This window comes from Nannospalax galili, unplaced genomic scaffold, assembly GCF_000622305.1.
Source record: "Nannospalax galili isolate Female #2095 unplaced genomic scaffold, S.galili_v1.0 scaffold278, whole genome shotgun sequence".
NCBI lineage: Eukaryota > Metazoa > Chordata > Mammalia > Rodentia > Spalacidae > Nannospalax > Nannospalax galili.
The window spans coordinates 11,992,578-12,015,148 of record NW_008347536.1 but is presented as its reverse complement, the minus strand read 5'-3'; the positions used below and the strand labels follow the sequence as shown (position 1 = coordinate 12,015,148).

The following is a 22,571-nucleotide window of genomic DNA, read 5'->3' as shown; positions in this document are numbered from 1 at the left end:
TAGCCAGAACAGAAACAAATCACAAAGGAAATATAGATAAATAAAATGTGCTCTAACCTTAAAATGCAATGTTGTTAAGTATAAAGAAGGTACAAACACATGCCAAAATATGGATGAACATGGAAAACATGCTAAGTGGAAGAAGCTAGGTACAAAGAGCCATATGCTGTGATTCCACGTATGTGAACTGTGAACCGTCAACAATGGATGGGCAAATCCATGGAGATGGAAATCGAACTAGTCATTGCCAGGGCTAGGAGTACAAAGTAGAGCTTTTAATAGTATCCTCACAGCGATGAAATGTCCTGAAACTAGGCAGTGGCAGCGGCTGCACAACACCATAAATATGACATCAATAGGAAACAGTGATTAAAAAAAAAAAAAGCAGATACAAAAACTGCCGTACAATCCTACTTATGCACAACATCTAGAACAGGCAAATTTACAGAATCATAAAACACAATAGTAGGGCAGGGCGTGGTGGCACATGCCTTTAATCCCAGCACTCGGGAGGCAGAGGCAGGTGGATCTCTGTGAGTTCAAGGCCAGCCTGGTCTACATAGTGAGTTCCAGGACAGCTGGGGCTACAGGGAGACCCTGTCTCAAAAAGACCAACAACAAAAACAAAAAACACAGTAGCGATCCCTGGGAGCTCAGGAAGCGAGGCTGACTGCTGAAGAATATGGCCTTTCTTTTCTCAATTTGACGCCGATATGGCTGCATACTTTGTAATATACTAAATGCCTTTGAACTATAGACTCTAAAAGGTGAACTTATGATATGTGAATATATCTCAATTTGAGAAAGTTGAACTAGACTGCTCCACAATCATAGCTGAAGGGTCTTATAAAAAAAAAAAAAAATCTCATCTCAATTTTCACATCTTACAAAGGAAGTGAGACTTAACGGGGTAGAATTTATTCAAAATACTAAATTATACAAAATACAAAATTTTGTTAATAAGAGAGCTGGGATTAGTATATATTTCTGGACTTAGAGAGATGGCTCAACAGTTAAGAACACTTGCTGTTCTTCCAGGACCTGGGTTCAATTTCCAGCACTCATGGTGTGGCTAACAACCCTTGTAACTTCAATTTGAGGGGATCCAACACCCTCTTCTGGCCTCTGTGGGCATTGTACAACATGGGTACACTTACATACATACAGATAAAACACTCATACATATAAAATATTTTTAGAAGATATTTCTGCTGGGTGTGGTGGCACACGCCTTTAATCCCAGCACTCAGGAGACAGAGGAAGGTGATCTCTGTGAGTTCAAGGCCAGCCTAGTCTACATAGTGAGTTCCAGAACAGTTGGGGCTACAGGGAGAGCCTGTCTCAAAAAGACCAAAAAAAAAAAAAAAAAAAATTTTTCCCCCCCCCAAAAAAAAAAAAAAAAAAAAGATTTCTACCTCAGCTCTAAGAGCAAATTTTTAATTAAAAAATTCTTCAGCCAGGCTTAGTGTATTATGTAATTCCAACACTCAGGAGCCACAAGGATTGCAAAATAAAGGCCAGCCTAGACTGCAAAGTGAGACCCTGTCTCAATAACCAAAACAAAACAACTTTAATATAAAGATATTACATCCCTTCTAATTCTTTTTAAATATTATGTTAAAACCAGTGTCCTGAAATCGCAGCATCTCTTAAGTTCCAAAACTTTCATTAATTAATCATTTGTTAAAGGCGAAATGGCAATCTCATTGTTACTTGGAAAAGCACTACAAGTAGCTAAAAATTTATTCATTTATCATTTATAGGTCAATGTATTTGAGAAATTTAATTAAACAACACTTAATTGGTCTTTTAGAAAATTCATTACATAAAATATTTGAAATGGTACTCCAATTTTACAATGCTTCAAACTAGTGCTACAATATCTAAACATATTTTAACATTTTAAAAATTGTATTTCTATGTGTGTATACGTGTGTGAATGCACATGTGCCAAAGCACACATGTGGTCAGAGGACACATTCCACCACATGGGTCCACGGAATAAACCTCAGGCTGTCAGGCTTGAAACAGACGCCTTTACCAGATGAGTTGTCATGGTGGACATTTTTTATTTTATTATTTTTAAAATTTCTTCTTTAAAATAATTATGCGTGTGTGTGTGTGTGTGTGTGTGTGTGTGTGTGTGTGTGTGTGTGAAGAAAGATCAACTTTTTCTTTTGTTGTTCTGAGACAGGGTCTAATGTAGCCCAGGTGGACCCGAAGCTGGGTTTATTCAGAGAATGAACTTGAAGTCTTGATCTTCTGCTTCCATTTCTGGAGCAGCTGAAATTACAGGCTTAGAAGGTGCTGGGAGTCCACCCTGGGGCCTCTTAAACTGGGCTGGCAGTCAATCCATGAGCTCCCAGATTAATGTATTTTATGCCGAGCTTGTTAAGTTAGTACTATCATCTAGAGTTGGGAGGCCATGTTCTCACCCCAATGATTCTGGGAAGAGCTGTGCCTGCTTTAGCCAACACAGAATGGTGGAAACGACCTCTCAAAATTCCTGACAAGAACACTGAGGTGATTAAATTATTACTGTTTTATGTCACTTATGTTGGAGTGGGGTATAATATAATAGAGATAACTGGAAGAGCACATTTGATACTTACTATAAAACAGGAACTCTGCTCCTTCAGGAGCCCTCTTTCCATAACACTCTAAAAGCACACACTTTGCCCCTCCCACAAAAGAAGATAAGGATGATTTAGTTCTTTTAAGTAGACAGAAAACTTTTTCAATGACCTAAAATTATAATCTAATACTAGTAAAGTCAAAATACTCCAAAAGGACATCCTGTAACATACACAGGATGCTAAACAGTATGTGGTTCTTAATGTTTGGATGCAATTCCAGACAATTAATACTGAATGGTGGACTGCGGGTTTACCTCAGTTGGTAGTTTACCTAGCAGGCACAAAGCCCTGGATTTGCTCTCTATGACCACGTAAAATGAGGAGCAGTTACACATGCCTGTAATCTCAGCACTCAGGGGTGAAGGCAGGATGATAAGAAGGTCAAGGTCATCCTATAGAACAAATAGTTTTGCATTAAGTAGGCTCTGTCCTAAAGCTGAGATTACCCAGATTGTTCTGTTAATTGTAGGTTGACTTTTTGACTTTATGGAGAATTTAAGATATTTCTCCTTACTAGCCTAATGAGTTTTAGACATTTTCTCCTTCAAATCAGGGACAAATTCAGGTTCAATCTGTATCTACTCAGTGATCTTAAACAAAAATAACTTCCCTGGGGTACAGCTTATTTGAAGCTATCGGGATGATTTTAAAAAGTAAATGAGAAAAGATGTGGAAAGTTCTGAGCAGCTAGAAGTGGTGGCACATGCCAATAATCCTAGGACCGGGAGGCAGAAGCAAGAGAATGGAGAGCTCAAAGCCAGCCTGGGCCACTCAGTGAAACTGCAGCTTTTACAACAAACACAAGACAAAAACTATAGGACACCAAAGAGGCATAATAACTTTTAAACCTCAAGACTCAAGATTGCTACAGTGGTAGAGTTCTTGCTCAACTTGTCAAGAGATTGACAAGAATATTGTTTATCTGCTTGTGGTGAGGTAGGACAACCACAAGTTCAAAGCCAACCTGGGTTTTATAGAGAACTTGTCTCCCAAACAAAACAAAACAAAAAAATAGCCGGGCATGGTGGTGTATGCCTTTAATCCTAGCACTCTGGAGACAGAAGCAGGCGGATCTCTGTGAGTTCAAGGCCAGCCTCGTCTACAAATCAAGTTCCAGGCCACCTGGGGCTACAGGGAAACCCTGTCTCAATAAGATAAAAATAAAATAAAAAATAATAAATGATTTTAAAAAATAATTTAAAAAAATAAATTAAAAAAAATTTAAAACTAAAACACACACACATACACACACACACACACACACACACACACACACACACACACCACCCCTACATATAAAAAAACTATTACTGCAATTACTGCATAGCAACAGCCAAAAGAGGAGAATCATATACGGTAATAATATGGCTTGAATCATACTCTCTTCTAATAAAGTTATTTTACGAGTTAAGCATACTTAATGGCTGGAGAAGTGGTCAAGAGCACTGGCTGCTCTTGCAGAGGACTGAGGTTCAGTTCCCAGCACCTACATGGCAGCTAACAACCATCTACAACTTCAGCTCCAGGGAATATGATTACTCTCTTTTGGCCTCCATGGACACTGTATGCATGGGAGCACTTACATACATGCAGGCAACAGACTCATACACATAAAATTTTAAAAAATAAATTTAAAAAAAATTTAGGTTAAGCATAGTATTAAATACAACTATCAATTTACACTAAAGGAGTCAGTGACAGAAGTAATTTACAAATAGTTACCTTGATCAAGTATTTTTCCCATCTGTCTGCTGTCACAGATTTGCCAATCTTCCTCATCAGCTTCAAGTGGAGCTCTACCAATTCTTTTGGTACTTAAAAAGAAGGGAAAAAATACTGTTAGCCAACATAGTAAAATATTTACAAATATTTAAGATTATAAAAAGATATTCCCTCAGCCCCGAATACTTTTTCAAAACATAAATATGATGCTAATTCTAGTTTTCAACACCCTGAATACTAAAAAGCTAAACTAGAACAAGAAATAACTAAATACTAGTTTCTTAAAAATGAGAAGGAATATTCATATTTTCTTTGAAATTGTCATCAAGAATGAAATCTACCACAAATTACAGAGTATGTGAAAGTGACAGTGAGCGCAGGTGTAATGATTACAGAAGTTGCTATGTAGGACAGATTCAGTGGGGGAGATTGTGTATGTGTGGAAAGAATGTACAAAGTAAATGCTCTGAATTTTCTCCTTCATTTTTCTGTTTACAGAAAACTGTCCCATAAAACATTTTTTTAAAATATGGCTGGAGATACAGCTTAGTAGTAAAGCACTCGTCTAGCATGTGGAGGACCCCAGGTTCAACACCCAGTAATGCAATAAATAACCACTGAAAACCCACAATTTAATTGTACAAATAGAATTTCTCATGTGCTCCTTATGCTGCACATTTAGATTTCAGACCAAGATAGAAATTCATACCATGGGAAAGGAATCAAAGAATATAAATTTCAAGTTGGTGGCTACCTTAGAAATTGAGTCTAATGGATTTCATGTTTTTAAAAAAGCTACTCTTCGGGGGCTGGAGAGATGGCTCAGTGGTTAAGAGCACTGACTACTCTTGCAGAAGACTTCAGTTCAACTCCCAGCACCCACATGGCGGCTACGAACTGTCCTTAACTCTAATTCCAGGGGAATCCGAAGCCCTCTTCTGATTTCTGCAGGATTGCACGACACAGGTGCACTCATATACATGCAGGCAACACACTCATACACATAAAATAAAAAGAAATAAATAAATAAATAAATAAATAAATAAATAAATAAAATATTTTAAAAAACAACAAAAAAACTACTCTTCAAAGCCGGGTGTGGTGACACACGCCTTTAATCCCAGCACTGGGAGGCAGAGGAAGGCAGATCTTTGTGAGTTCAAGGTGAACCTGGTCTACATAGAGACTTCCAGGCCAGCTGAGGCTGTAGGGAGACCCTGTGTCAAAAAGATCAATAAAATAAAATAAAATAATACTATTCCACGTGCAGGTAGGAGGCAGAGGCAGAGGCAGGCAGATCTCTGTGAGTTCAATGCCAGCCTGGTTTACTGATCTACATAGTGAATTCCAGGCCAGCTGCAGCTACAGGGAGATCTTGTCTCAAAAAGACAAGAGAAGGGGCTGGAGAGATAGTTCAGCAGTTAAGAGCACCGGTTGCTCTTGCAGAGGACTGGGGTTTGATTCCCAGCACCCACATGGTGGTTAACAACCATCTTTAGCTCCACTTCTAAGGGATCTGATGCCTTCTTCTGACCTAGGCAGGCACTGCATGACACGGGCGCAGTTACACACATGCAGGCAATACACTCGTACACATAAAATAAAAATAATAAAATATTTTTTAAAAAGACAAGAGAAACAAAAAAACTATACACTTCCAATCTGACATGCTACACTTCTCTAGAGCAACACTATGGGTCTGACAACTTTCACAGACAAAAAAATTTATTCATCTTCCAAAGTACTAGTTCTACTCTCTAGACAGTTTTAATTACTAGAAAGTTATCTTTAATCTAATTCAAAATCTACCCTCCTACAACTTCTTTAAATGGTTCTGACTCTTACTTTCTAGTTTAAAAGTATGGCTTGTCATGCCTCTTCCATTAGAAGACTGCTAGCTGTCTCCTCCCTCAGGTTCTCTATTCTAACTGCAAATATCCAGAGTTCCTATAAGTATACCTTCGGTCAGCCTGATTATGTTTTAAAATTACATATTAATTGGGCTAAAGGGAAAAACAGGACATTTATGTCTGGCAAATTTTAAATCTTTCAAATATCAATAGCACGCTGAAAGAAATGACAGTTACCCTAACTAAAAAGTTTCCATAATTAAATAGCTTTTGGGGGGTCTTTTATTTATTTTTTAAATATTTTATTTATTATTTTTATTTTATGTGTATGCGTGTATTGCCTGCATGTAAGTGCATCCATGTACTGAAATACCCGAGAGGACAGAAAAGGCTGTCGGATCCCCTGGAACTGGAGGTACGGACAGTTGTTAGCTGCCACATGGGTGCTGGGATTCAAACCCGGGTCTTCTGCAAGAACAGTGTTCTTAACCACTGAGCCACTGCTCCAGGCCCCCTTTTTTTTGGTCTTTTTGAGACACAGTCTCCCTGTAGCCCTGGCTAGCCTGGAACTTGCTAGTAGACCAGGCTCCCAAGTGCTGGGATTAAAGGTATGCACCACCATGCCTGGCTCCATTATCAAATATCTTAAGAAAAATGCTGGACCAAAAAAAAAAAAAGCTTTACCTTTATTATACCCAGCACTCAGGAGGCAGAGGTAGGTGGATCTCTGTGAGATCAAAGCCAGCCTGGTCTACATAATGAGTTCCAGGTCAGCTACAGGGAGACTCTTATTTAAAAAAAAAAAAACAACAGTAACAACAACAAAAACCAACAGCTCCCCCTCAACAAAAGGTTTTTACAGCAGAGCTTCTCTAAGTATTTAAATTATTTATTGTTTGCTGTTATGATGTACTCTGAATATCAAAAACAGCGGCATTCTCTAATATGTTTGATCTTTTTTTGTGAAGGACACAAATGCTGTGCAGATCACTCTGAGAGAGACTAGAAGGGGATGCCATTCACTCATTCTTTCAGGCACTTCATTCTCCACTGAAATTACTTCTAACCTGACACCACTTTTGGGGGTGCTTAGGGGAGGAGGAGGAGAACAACAGGGTATTCCTGTAGCCCAGCTGGCCTAACAAGACTACTTGGATGCATAACATTCACTCATTCAAGCAATTTCTGTGAGTCTACTATTATAAGTTAAAAAGTCCATGTTGTGGGGCTGGAGAGATGGCTCAGTGATTAAGAGCACTGACTGCTCTTGCAGAGGACCCGGGTTTGATTCCCAGCACCCACATGGCAGCTATGAACTGTCCTTAACTCCAGTCCCAGGGGAATCCAAAGCCCTCTTCTGACCTCCTCGGCATTGCACGGCATGGGTGCACTCACATAAAATGTAGGCAATATGCTCATACGCATAAAATTAAAATAATAAATAAAATATTAAAAAATAAAGTCCATGTTGTGGATGAGCTTTTAGTGGAGTGGAACATAGGGGAAAGGGGAGAAGTGGTCACAAACAGACAATCACAGTAGGGGCTGAGACCTTAGCAGACAACCTGAGAGTGCCTGGATCCCACCTCCAAGTGGTGGTGAGCTTCCCCAAATCACACCATGCCCAGCTCCCTAACTGGGACCAAGTGAGGACCCTCCCACTTTGCCAGGGCTAGACTTCTCTGCAACACAGTAGGAGTTGAGACCTTAGCAGAATGCCTAGGCGTACCTAAATCCTGCCTCCCCTTAGCGAACTTCCCAAATTGTGCTGCAAGTGTCTACTAGAAGAGGTACAGACATTGAAAGTATACCTCTCTGCAGCCTGACTTGGTCCTCTGTGGGAGCTCCTAAGAAACTGAACTGAAGCCATCAGTTCCCTCCAATATAAAATCTAAGACAACCTGAAAACTAGACCAACCAGGTTTACATACTCAACAAGAAAACCACCAAGGCACACCAATAATACAAACAGAAGCAGAATTCAAGTTAACAAAGGAAGGCTTAACCTTCATACCAGAATGATAAACTAAAGAAATCCACATGCAAAAATCACAATGAAAAATAATAATATGGAAAACCAAAACAGTACATTCTCACCAAACTCCACCAGTCCTATAGAAGAGTTCTACAAGGAGAATCCCTCTAGGGGATCCTAGAGGCACAGAATTTGAAAGAACAATCATAAACATGATCAAGTAATTCAAGGAATTTAAAGAACACACAAACAAATCAGAGAACTGAAAGAAGATAGGGATAAACTTCTGACTGGATTCACAAAAGAGATAGAAATACCGAAGAAAACTCAGGCTGAAATGAAGAAGGAAGTGAAACACTCACTAAGAAAATTCGAAACACCAGGAGAATGCCTCACCAATAGAATGAACGAAATGGAAAACAATATCAACACTGGACGATAAAGTTGAAGAATTGGACTGCTCAAGCAAAGATTATGAAAAAAAATTTTTTAAATACAGGAAAGGAATATACAGGAAATGTGGGATGCCATGAAAAGCCCAAATCTACACATCATAGGCTTAGAGGAAGGAGAATTTCAGGTTAACAGTATTGGCCAAATCTTAAACAGGATTGTAGAAGAGAATTTCCCAAAATTAAAGGAAGAATACAAGAAGCACACAGAACACCAAATAGACAGGACCAGAAAAGAAACTCCCCACGGCACACCATGGTGAAAACACTACGTGTACAGAACAAAGTGAGAATACTGAAAGCTGAAAAACAAAGCAAGACAAAAATATAAAGGAAAACCCATCAGAATTACAGCTGACTTATCAATGCCAAAGCCAGAAGAGCCTGGATCAACGTATTCCCAGTCTAAATGACCACAGATACCAACCCAGAATACTTTTCCCAGCAAAAATGTCTATTATAGTTGAAGGGGAAAGAAAAACCTTCCACAACATGCTAAAAGAATACATGTCCACAAAACCTACTCTTCAAAGAGTACGTGAAGCAATACAAAGAATGGAGAAAGAACAACTACACCCCAGGGGCAACAGAAAGAAACTAAATGAAGCTATAACTGTGGAAACACAAAATTAGACAAAGAATCAAAATAATGGCAACCATTACACATCTTTCAATAATAACTTTAAATATCAGTGCACTGAAATCCCCAGTCAAGAGACTCAGCATAGTTGAATGGATTAAGAGACAAAATCCAGGGCTGGAGAGATGGCTCAGTGGTTAAGAGCAATGACTGCTCTTGCAGAGGACCCGGGTTCAATCCCCAGTACCCACATGGTGGCTATGAACCATCCTTAATTCCAGTTCAAGGGGAATCCAAAGCCCTCTTCTGACCTCTGTGGCACTGCACGACACAGGTGCACTCACATACACGCAGGCAATATACTCATACACATAAAATTTTAAAAAATCCCAGCACTTGGGAGGCAGAGGCAGGTGGATCTCTGTGAGTTCAAGGCCAGCCTTGTCTACATAGTAAGTTCTAGGACAGTTGGGGCTACAGGGAAACCCTGTCTCAAAAAGACCAAAAAAGAAACAAAATCCATACTTTTGTTTTCTTCAAGAAAGCCATCTCATCTTCAAGGACAGGACACAACCTTAAGGTGAAAGGATGGAAAAGAATATTCCAAGCAAATGGCACTAACAAGCAAGCAGGGGTTGCAATTCTAATATGACCAAATAGACTTCAAACTAAAACTAATTAGGAGATAAAGAGGATCACTTCATTCTGATCAAAGGAACAATTAACCAAGAAGATATTACAATTATGAACATATATGCGCCAAACTCTGGTGCACCCAAATTCATAAAAACACTACAGGACCTACAACCAATACCATTTAAATTATTCAAAAAGATAGAAACAGAGGGAAAACTCCTAAATTCATTCTATGAAGCCAGCATCATTCTAATACCCAAACCAGGTAAAGACACAACCAAAAAAGAAAACTATAGACCATATCCTTAATGAACATAAGATGTAAAAATTCTTATCAAAATACTTGCAAACTGCATACAGACACACATCAAAAAGATCATTCACTATGATCAAGTAGGCTTTGCCAGAGATGCAGGGATGGTTCAATGTACGCAGGTCAATAAATGTTATAAATCATATAAATTGGACTTAAAGACAAAAATCACATGGTCATCTCAATAGATGCAGAAAAGGTCTTTGGCAAAATTCAGCATGCATTGATGATAAAAGTCCTTTACTTTCAGTAAAGTGTTAATTTTGTAATTAATCTACAAAAATCAGAAGCCTTTCTATATATCAATAACAAGCAATCAGAGGAAGAGTATAGGGAAACCCTCCCATTCACAATAGCCTCAAAAAAAAAAATATATATATATATATCTTGGAATAAACCTGACCAAAACCATTAAAGATCTCTATAATTAAAATTTTAAATCTTTAAAGAAAGAAATTAAGGAAGACATCAGAAGATGGAAGGACCTCCCATGCTCGTGGGTTGGAAGAATTAATATTGTGAAAATGACCATCCTACCAAAAGCAATCCCAATCAAAATCCCCATGACATATTTCACAGAATTAGAAAAAAAAATCCTTAAATTCATATGGAAGCACAAAAGACCCCAGATAGCCAAAGCGACCCTAAGCAATGCTATGGGTATTACCATACCAGATCTAAAACTATACTAAAAGCTGTACTCATAAAAATAGCATGGTACTGGCACAAAAAAATAGACACATAGATCAATGGAACATAATTGCAGACCCAAACATGAGCACACGCAATTTTAGCCACCTGATATTTCACAAAGGTGCCAAGAACACAAAATGGAGGAAAGACAGCATCTTCAACAAATGGTGTTGGCAAAACTGGAACTCCACCTGTAGAAGAATGAAACTAGATCTTTATCTTTCACCTTGCACAAGTCAACTCCACATGAATCAAAGACCTCAATGTGAAACTGGAAACTCTGAAAGTGTTAGAAGAAAACATTGGCAGTAACCTACAAGATATAGGTATAGGAAAGGACTTTCTAAGTCGGGCACCAATTGCTCAGGAATTAAGGTTAATAATCAACAAGCAGGATCTATTTAAGCCTAAAAGCTTTTGTACAGCAAAAGAAACAATCAAGAAAGTGAAGAGAGTGAGAAAAAATCTTCACCAGTGACACATCTGACAGAAGTTTAAAAATCCAGAATTCAAAGAATCAAGAAAACAGATGCCCCAATTAAAAGACGGGCTAAAGATCTAAACAAAGATCTCTAAACAGAGAGTCCCAAAAGAAGAAATAAAGATGGCTAAGAAACATCTTAGAAAGTGCTCAACAGCCGGGTGTGGTGGCATACACATTTAATCCCAACACTTGGGAGGCAGAAGCAGGCGGATCTCTGTGAATTCAAGGCCAGCCTGGTCGACAGAGTGAGTTCCAGGCCAGCTGGGGCTACAGGGAGACCCCATGTCAAAAAGACCAAAAAAAAGGGTCCTTAAATTACTGACAAGTATCCCATTCACTACCCATCAAAGAAGCTTCGTTTTCAAGAGACAGAGATAATTAAAGTTCCACAATTGGTCACACAGAGAGACTGTCTTACCTTGTCCAAGTCTAAGTGGCACATCTAGGATACAACCTCTACACCTAAGGCTCATGAACATAAAACAAGGGATAAAGAGAACATTAATGCATCTTTCAATTCCCATCAGTGAAGCTCCCTCATACAACAGAGGGCTAGGAATGCAAAAGGTCACAAATGGTCAAAATGTGGAGAATAAGAGTCTGCAGCATATGGGTCCTTGGGCAAGACGTCTATATTAAAATCTACGGACCCAGGGCTCAGGGACCATTGCAGAAGAGGGGATAGAAAGATTGTAAGAGCCAGGGAGGATGTGCATGACCATAAGGAAATAGTCCTCCTGGCTCCTGGGTCCTTTCACATGTGAACTTATAGCAATGATGACAGCATGCATAAGATCCGTGCAAACACAAGCAGACGAAAATCCAGCACAGAACTGTGGAAATGAACAACAGGCCCCAATCTTAGTTGAAGAATTATGATTACTGCTGAGGAAGAGCTGATCTTAAAGGGAGGGACTCTAGATAGGCTGATTAGACCTCAGTGGACGAACTTGCACTGAAGGACATCTGGGACACTAACTATACATAATAGGCCTTAACACAAATGACAGAATGTATAAACTCCAGTGGGGTGGGGTGGGGCAGCTATGGGAGGGTGCCAAAGGGGAAGGGAATATAAAGATGATTTTCTGTATGAAATAAACAAAAATTCAATAAAAAATTCAATGCCTTCCTTATCAAGATGGATTGTATGTACTCTCCAACTATAAGTTAGAATAAATCCTCCGTCCCGAGTTTATCATAGTAACAACAACAACAACAACAACAAAATAGCAATCACCCTAAAACCTGAGGTATGGAGGTGAGCATTGAGTGGGTGAAGAGTGAAAAAGATACTGCTTAGGGAACAAAAGTAGATGTAAATGGCTAAAAACAAAGCAAAAAACAAGGGGCTAGAGAGATGGCTCAACGGTTAAGAGCACTGACTACTCTTGCAGAGGATCCAGGTTGGATTCCTAGAACCCACATGGTGATTAACAACCACCTGTAGCTCCAGTTCCAGGGGATCTGACACCTTTTTCTGATCTCCGCGAGACACACATGCAGGCAATACACTCATATACATAAAATAATTTTAAAAAAGCAAAAACCAAAAACAGTGAATAAGAAACTTCAGACATGGACATAATCACAAAGACAGGCTCACCAGACCAAGTAAGAAGCTTTAGTTTTATTTAAAAGTTTAAGTAGGAGATTGCTCTGTAGTTTAGAAATATCTCAATGACTAAATTAGAGGAAGAAAGTCTTTTGAGTACAAAGCTTTTATTTGCTTTAAAAGGTGGAGTGCAGAGCCGGGCATGGTCTACATAGTGAGTTTCAGGATAGTGGGGGCTACAGAGAGACCCTGTCTCAAAAAAGACCAAAAAAAAAAAAAAAAAAAAGGGCAGGGCAGACGCTGCAAGCCAATCAAAAAAAACACAACCGCAACAGGAAACAGGGAGACCCTGTCTCAAAAAAAACCAAAAAAAAAAAAAAAAAGAGTGCAGGGCAGAGCCTTGAAGCATATTCAAGAGAACATCATCTGCAAAGGTAAGAGCAGCCTGATCTAAGCAGAGGTGGTACACAGGGCAGTGGCAGATCTTAGCAATGTTCTAGGAAATAAAATCAACAAAATGTTGCAACTGATGGTAGTGCAGTGACTGAGTCAAGAAAGTCTGGGGTACTGGCTTAGGAAATGCTGGAAGTGAAGGACAACACAGTAGAAACAAACAAAATGGGGTCATTCTCTGCTCTATCACTTATGTGTACGTGCTCTGGTCCTTTAAGCGCTGAGCCTCAATTTTCTAATCTGTAATAAAAGACCATGGCTATCTCACAGACTTTTGAGAAAGTGAAACACTTGTTGTTAAACAAATGCTAAAACACTATGCTGTTATTTCTGTCATGATTTTTAGAGAATAAGGTCGCATTCAATTTTTCCATTCCCCAAACACAAAAACTTGATGGCTTACCTTACAACATCTCAAGCCTGCTACCTACTTCCCCCAATTTTTCTAAGATATCTCCCTTCAGAAAAATAGCTACAAGTAATATATAATCAATCTAATACTCCAATTTAGCAGTTGAAAAGTCTCTTATTTTCATTTATGAGTGTTTCGCCCACCTGTATGTAGGTACACTCGTGTATGCAACGCACATGTAGGTCAGAAGAGGGTGTTGGATCCTCTGGAACTGGAGTTACAGATGGTTGCTGGCCACCATGTAGGTGCTAGGAACTGAACCCAGGTCCTCTGTACCAGCAGCCAGTGCTCTTAACCACTGAGTCAACTCTCCAGACCCCAGCTGGTAACTATTTTTATAGCTCCTAAATAATAACACAGACTCATTTAAGTTTCATGGTTTAGCCTTACAGCACTGATAACCGTTTCAACCTAACTCTCAATCCTTTTCTCTCACTTCAACACTGAAATCTGGGATAGAAATCTTTTGTCCGTTCCTTACCCACTGCCTACATGGCCCTATTAAAGTCTCCCAGTTTACTCTTATCCTTGTGTGACTCGTATTCATCCTTCAATGTTCAGAAAATCCAAGTTTCTCTAAATCCTTGGTTCTTGGAATGTTCCTGGTATTAAAACTGCCTGTCTACAGGTGTTCCCAGCTCCAATCACCCTTTTTAAAAAAAAAATTATTATTTTTATTTCATGTGTATGCATGTATTGCTTGCATGTAGGTAAGTGCACCTGTGTCCTGCACTGCCTGTGGAGGACAGAAAAGGCTGTCGGATCCCCTGGAACTGGAGTTATGGACAGTTGTTAGCTGCCATGTGGGTGCTGGGATTCGAACCCGGGTCTTCTGCAAGAACAGCCAGTGTTCTTAACCGCTGAACCAGCTCTCCAGCCCCAATGTTTTTTCATACCCACCTACCACACCATATAGAAATCCTCAGATATTTTTAAACTATTGCCACTACTTTTTAAAGACCCGAGAAAATAAAAATAAATATGCAGTAAACATATTTTCCATTCTCTTTTACCTATCTAGTCAACATTTATTCAGGCATATTAAAAACATCATGCATTATTTATTAGGGTAATGGCTCTTATACAGCACTGTCAAACCGAAATATGTTAGCAATCACTATTCAAAATTTTTACTAGCATTATTTATAAAAGTAAAGAGGCTGAAAATTTTCATTTTTAGATCAAGCCCAGGGCCTTATCCATGCTAGGAAAGCATTCTACCGCTGAGTTAAACCTTGAGCCAAAAAAATTTTTTTTAAATATTTTTATTATTTTTATTTTCTATGTCTTCATGTATTGCCTGCGTGTAGATAAGTGCACCCATGTCATGTAATGCCCACAGAAGACAGAAGAGGCCACTGGATCCCCTGGGACTGGAGTTACGGACAATTGTTAGCTGCCACGTGGGTGCTGGGATTCAAACCCGGGTCTTCTGCAAGAACAATCAGTGTTCTTAACTGCTGAGCCATCTCTCCAGCTCCCCCCCCCCAAATTTCTTTTACTTAATACTGTATGTCCAAAGTATTACTTTGATATACAATCAGTATTTGAAAATTATTATATTTTACATCTTTTTGTACTAAGTATTCAAAATGCCTTGTATATTTTTCACTTATAGTACTTTCAACTTACATTTCAAGTCTTCTGGAGTCAGTAGTGCCTGCTGCACTGCTCCGGAGAATACAGAGCTACCATATTAAAAGTAAAGTTCATAAGCCACAAATTAGTAACTGAATTAAGTTTTTGTTATAAGAACTAAGATGCTGATGATCTTTAAGGACACTACTAGCATTGGATTTTTAGGTGGTAAAAAAACAGTCAAAACTTCAATAGAAAAAAGTAAGCTGGGAGCACACATGCCTAGCATGTGTGAAACTCTGGGCTCTATTCCAAAAACACACATCTCACACACACACACATACAATTTCAGTTTAGTAACTATTAAAACTGCCATACTTTGATTGTGTCGTCTGTAAAGCAGCTGCAATGTTTGGTGTTTCCACTTTCCAGTACAGTAGCCATTTAGCCACATGTGACTACTGAGGAACTGATTCCTGGCTAATGAAATTGAAGACCTAAACTTTTATTTAAAAGATTTAATTTAGCTGGACGTGGTGGTGCATGCCTTTAATCCCAACACTTGGGAGGCAGAGGCAGGTGGATCTCTGTGAGTTCCAGGCCAGCCTGGTCTACATAGTGAGTTCCAGGACAGCTTGGGGCTACAGGGAGACCCTGTCTCAAAAAGATCAAACAACAACAACAACAACAACAACAACAACAACACACACACACACACACACACACACACACACACACACACACTGTGGCTGGGGATACAGATCAGTTAGTAGAGTGCTTCTGTAGCACACACAAGGCCACCACATAAACCTGAACCCCTGGTCCCTGTAATACCAGCATGTTCAGCAAAACAGAACATCACCAAACAAATCTACTGGAAATAGCAAACCTCTTTCCTAATGAACTCTAAAAAACAAGAACCTATTCTATGCTGTCTCCAAGAAATACCCCTAGCCAGCAAAGATATCAAAAATCTCAAAAGGTGGAAGCAAACTACCAAGCAAATGGGAACTGTAAACAAGAAGGCGCAGCCACCCTTGTATTAAATAAGGTAAATTTCAAACCAAAAGAAATTAGAAAAGATAAAAAGGGACATTACATATTAGTAAAGGGAATAATTCATCAAGAAGATATAACTGGGGCTGGAGAGATGCTCAGAGGTTAAGAGCACTGGCTGTGATTGAAGAGAACCCAGGTTCCGTTCCCAGTAGCCACATGGTGACTAACAATCGTTGGTATATCCAGTTTCAAGGAATCTAACATCCTCTTCTGGCTTCCACAGACATTGCATGCACATGGGAAATGCAAATAAAATTCATACACATAAAATAAAAATTTAATTAATTAAAAACATAGAAATTAAAAAAAAAATCTGAACAGGCCGGGCATAGTGGCACACCTCTGTGAATTCAAGGCAAGCCTGATCTACATAGTGAATTCCAAGCTACTGTCTCAAAAAAAAAAAAAAATTTTGAGTGATATCAAATAAACAATCTAATGATACTCCTCATGGCCCTCAAAAAACAAGTAGTCAATCCTAATTCCAGTACATGGCAAGAAATAATAAAGGTCAGAGAAGAAATTAATAAGAGACTAAATACACAAAGAGTTCTTTGAAAAAGTTAATGAGATCAGCAAACTTCTTAGTCAATCTGAATAAAATAAAGAGGGAAAAGACACAAATTAACAAAACTAAAGATCAACACAAAACGCAGAACATTATTAGAGATTACTTTGCTAACTTATACTCTGAGCTGGAAAATAGAAGCTGGAGAGATTCCCCTGCCTCCCCCGACCCCTGTTAAGAGTAGCTCAGAGGACCCAGACCCAGCATATACAGGGCAATTAACAACTGTTAACTGCAGGACCAGGGGATCGGATGCCCTGTTTGGACCTCTGTGGGATTTGCACAACACAGATGCACTTGCTCATACACTTAAAATAAATAATATGGGGCTGGAGAGATGGCTCAGCAGTTGGGAACACTGGTTGTTCTTGCAAAGGACCTGGGTTCGAGTCCCAGCAACCACATGGCAGCTAACAACTGTCCATGACTCCAGTCCCAGGGGATCTGACAGCCTCTTCTGACCTCTGCAGGCACTGCATGACATGGACATGCGATGTCCTACATGCAGGCAATACACGAATACACATAAAAAATAAAAATAATAAAATATTTAAAAAATAAATAAAATAAATAATTATTTTAGTCATTCTTTTTTTTTGAGACAAGGTCTCCCTGTAGCCCCAGCTGGCCTGGAACTTGTTATGTAGACCAGGCTGGCCTTGAATTCACACAGATCTGCCTGCTTCTGCCTCCTGAGTGGTGGGATTAAAGGTGTGCGCCACCACACCTCGTTAAATAACTTTTTTTTTAAGCTGGAAAGCCTAGAAGATAAAGAGGAATTTCTAAATGCTTATCAAACTAACGCCAAAAAATATAAGTAACTTAAATGGAGCCATAACAAGCAATCAGAAGTAATCAAGTCTCCCCTCCTCAGGGTCTGGTGACGCACACCCTTAGACTCAAGTATTCAGGGAGGCAGTAGCAGGTAGATTTCTGTGAGATCAAGGCTGGCTGGTCTACTGGTCTACATAGCAAGTTCCTGGCCAGCTGGGGCTAACAGAATACCAGGAGTCAGTCTTGGTCTGTCTCTGTCTCTCTCTCTCTGTCTCTCTCTCTCTGTCTCTCTGTCTCTCTCTCTCTCTCTCTCTCTCTCACACACACACACAGTTTCCCCTTAAAGAAAAGCCCAGTACTGGATGGATTCACCACTGAATTCCATCAAACCGTAAAGAAAGCTCTCACACCAATTCTATTCATTTTGTTCTACAAAACAGAAAATGAAAGAACATTATTAAATTCATTCTGCAAAGCCAGTATTTTTCTGATACCAAAGCCAAGAACACAACAACAACAACAACAAAAAGTACAAAATAAGCTCTTTGATGAGCATAGATGCAAAAATTCAACAAAATACTTGCAAACCAAGTTCAGGAACACATACATTAAGATCATACATTATGACCAAATATGCTTCATCCCAGGAAGGCAAGGTTGGTTCAACATTCATAAATCAATAAATTAACCAGTTTGGAGGTTTCTCTAGAAATTAAAAATAGAATTGCCATTATGACCCAGCTATTCCACTCTGGGCATATACCCAGAGAACACCATGCCCTGCCATAAAGATATCTACACCCCACGGTCACTGATGCTCTGTTCAATATCAACAAGGAAATGGAACCAACCTAGTTATCCATCAACAGATGAATGGACAATGAATCTGGTGCATATATAAAATGGAATATTATTCAGCTCAAAAAAAAATTAGCAAATGGATGGACCTAGAATGTGTAACATTCAAAAAGCTACCCAATGTCAGAAAGAAAAAAAAAAAAAAACCAATTCTTCTCCATTATTTGCCAATCCTGGCTTATGATGATTACATGTACATATGTAAACAAATGCATGGCAATAAAAAGGCATACTATGAGTTAATATATATAATATGCTTTCTGTAAGTCCTTTGAATGCCTTCTCAAGATATAACACATTTTCAGTGCAAAGTAAGTCTTAATTGGGAAATCAGAATTTTAAATTGTTTTTCATTCTTTGAATATTTTTGTATGCTATAGTTTTTGTAAGTACTAATAAATTTAATGCATAAAAAAACAACAAAAACAACTTGGATGTGGCTCAGTGGGCACAGTATTTGCCTAGCAGTCCACGAAGCCCTGGGTTCAATCCCCAGGACTGCATAGACTGGGTGTAGTGGCCTACATCTAGCACTCCAGAAGTGGAAGCAAGAGGATTAGAAGTTCAAAGTCACCCCTCAGCTCCACAGAGTTTGAGGCCAGCCTATGCTACATGAGATCCTGTCTCAAAAATTGTAAAATAAAATGAAATAAAATAAGCATAATATCATTATTATTATCTAAAAGTTAAAAATTACTGCCTCTTGGCCAGGCATGGTGGCGCACACCTTTAATTCCAGCACTTGGGAGGCAGAGGCAGGTGGATCTCTGTGAGTTCAAGGCCTGCCTGGTCTACACAGTGAGTTCCAGGGCAGCTGGGGCTACAGGGAGACCCTGTCTCAAAAAGACAAAAAAAAAAAAAAAAACCCTTTATTATTTTTATTAGAATATATACGTGAGTGTTTTCCCTGCATATGTGTAAGTGCACCTATGTCATGCAATGCCTGTGGACGTCAGAAGAGGGTGTCAGATCCCACGGAACTGGAGTTGTGGACAGTTGTTAGCCACCATGTGGGTGCTGGAAACTGAACCTGGGTCCTCTGGAAGAGTAGCCAGTTCTCTTAACTGCTGAGCCATCTCTCCAGTTCCAATTTTTTTAATCAAAAAAATTAAGCAGTTATTGCCAGGCACACACTTTAAAGCCCAGCACTCAAGAGGCAGAGACTTCTGTGAGTCTGAGACCAACCTGGTCTATATAGTGAGTTCAAAGTCAGCCTAAGCCAAATAGGAAGACCATGTCACAAAAAAACTTTAAAAAAATTAAACAGCTGTGTTGAAAACATCTTCCTCTTTACTTTTCCATGATGGTGAAGTATCACTGTCTAAATATTTAAGGGTGTTTAAAAGATTTTTAAAAACTGTGCATGTGCACGTGTGCGTGCGTGCATGTGTATTACATGTGTGCAGGTGCTTTCGGAGGCCAGAAGAGAGCATCAGATCCACTGGAGCTGGAGTTAGAGGCAGCTGTTGAGCCACCTAAATAACAAGGGTGCTGGCAACTAAACTAGGGTCCTCTGCAAGAGCAGAATTGCTCTTAACCTGAATATGTTCAGGTAATAGACAAGACTGCCAGATAGCTTCACAAATACTACTTTTCCTCAAGCATCTCTCCAGCCTCTAAGTATTTACTTAGTTCTTAGGTGCATAAATCTAATTAATCTAACTGAATATAAAAGAACTGTTGGGACTAGTGGTACAGCTCAGTGGCAGGGCACCTGCCTAGCATGCACAAGGCCCTGGTTCCACTCCCTACACACACACACACACACACACACACACACACACACACACACACACACGATGATAATGACCATTGTTGGCCCAAGCTTCTACATTTAAAAGAAAACAATTTTGAGCTATCATGGTAATAATATAAAAAAGTGCCCTCCACGGACCACCTGCTCCTCGTGTCGTGTTCTCAGAGCTCTCTGGGCTCCACTTTCTTGACTGTCCATTTGCTCTGACTCATCAGAATCTAACTAGTAGTTAAAGGACAGTGTAGTCTTTGGCTTAACCCAGTAGACTGTCACACTGTTGACCATATCCTTCTTGAAACATCTTTCAAATCTCTTCTGACATCTTTATTTCTATTTGGATTCCTTAACATGCTTTGATGTTCTGCTGTTTCCTTGAAAGCCTGTTCTATTTTAGGATTTCACTTCTTTTGTCCCCTAGGTTATCTAGCCCTACGCTTCAATGAGTACACTGTCACTGTCCCACTGTGCTAGAGAAGGAATATATTCAGGTAACAGACAAGACTGCCAGAGGGCTTCACAAATACTGCTACTTTTCCTCAAACAAGTTCAGAGTACTAGTTGCTAGTTTTCGTTTAGAATCAGCAAATGTGTCTGCAACTTCCTGGCACTCCCAAACTCCCCATACTGTTTCTAGCTTCCAGCTCAACACGTGCAGCTTCCTCCATACCCATACTGCTCCCTTGGGAAATCTTTTACCTCACCTTATCAGGATAAAGTATCTCATCCTGGAATCCAAAAATGATCCTGCTTTGTCCTTATTCATCAAAAGATACTACATTCCTGTGATTACACGTATCCCATAGGAAACAGGTGTCTTCAGCACCTAGGACAGTGGCCATCAGCACCAAGGGTATTGCCAGTCACTTTAAAGTGTGACTCCAGCCCTAGTGGCATAGGACTTTACTTCCAGTACTTGGAAGTCAGAGGCAGGTGGATCTCTATGTGTTTGGGGCCAGTCTGGTTTACATAGTGAGTTTCAGGGTAGTTAGAGCTACATAGTGAGAAAAAAAAAAGGGCGGGCGGTAATGACAGCATTAGCCATGACTTCTCTATTCGTCTGTGTCTTTTTTAAAAAATATTTTATTATTTTTATTTTATGTGTATGAGTGTATTGCCTGCATGTATGTGAGTGCACCTCTGTCGTGCAATGCTGCGGAGGTCAGAAGAGGGCTTCGGATTCCCCTGGAACTGGAGTTAAGGATGGTTTGTAGCCGCAATGTGGGTGCTGGGAATCGAACCCAGGTCCTCTGCAAGAGCAGAGAGTGCTCTTAACTGCTGAGCCATCTCTCCAGCCCTGGTTAATATACTTTAAAGCTCTGCTATTAGGGAAAAACAGTGATAATTATCCTCTAGAATTATAATACCCCATCTGTATAACATTCCTTTTTCTGAACATTCCATTTTATTTTTTTTTTCTTGCAGTGTTAAGGACTAAATTCAGAGACTTGTACATGTATCATTTTTTGAATAATTTTTTAAAATTTTATTTATTTTTATGTGTATGCATGTAATGCCTGCATGTCGTGCAATGCCCCCAGAGGTCAGAACAGGCTGTCAAATGCCCTGGGACTGGAGTTACAGACAGTTGTTAGCTGCCATGTGGGTGCTGGGATTCAAACCTGGGTCTTCTGCAAGAACAATCAGTGTTCTTAACCACTGAGCCATCTCTCCAGCCCTCATTTTTCTTTTAATCTGCACCTTTATGTATAAAGTTGACCTTATATACTTAGGTCTTGCTTTCCCTATTCACTCTGGCAACCTCTATCTTTTATTTAATTCATCTAATTATCATTCAAATACCATACATGGCTGGTGGTAACATTGAAGAAAGAAGGTTTGGACCAAAGATTAGTGAAAAGGTACACACAGGGCAAATGTATCTCTCACTCCTTTCACAAGCCTCTGAGCTAAGAATGCTTTCAGTTTTAAAAGGCTGGGTGGAAAAACAAGCAAAGGAAAGAGTTTTTTGTGATACATGATAATTTCACGAAATTCACATTTTACTGTCTATAAAGTTCTACTGGACTACAGCTGTGCTTATTCACTGTCATGCCTCCAGCTACTTCTATACTGGCAGAACAGCCTCAACAGATAGATTTCCACTAAAACCACCTAAAATACTATTTAGTATCTGATAAGGTTTGCTAACCTTCACGATATCTAATAAGTAACGGATAGAGTGAATTTACATCTACAATCTATTATTTATTTTGCATA

General features: G+C 39.4%; 1 protein-coding gene across 1 annotated transcript in view; it reads right to left on the bottom strand.

Moving 5' to 3' along the window:
* Positions 1-22,571, bottom strand: part of Rsf1 (remodeling and spacing factor 1) — a 149,145-nt gene that overhangs the window by 109,737 nt on the left and 16,837 nt on the right. Inside the window, exon 2 of the mRNA XM_008844208.3 lies at positions 4,359-4,450. Coding sequence (XP_008842430.1) covers positions 4,359-4,450 — 92 coding nt within the window. The remainder of the gene's footprint in view (positions 1-4,358; positions 4,451-22,571) is intronic.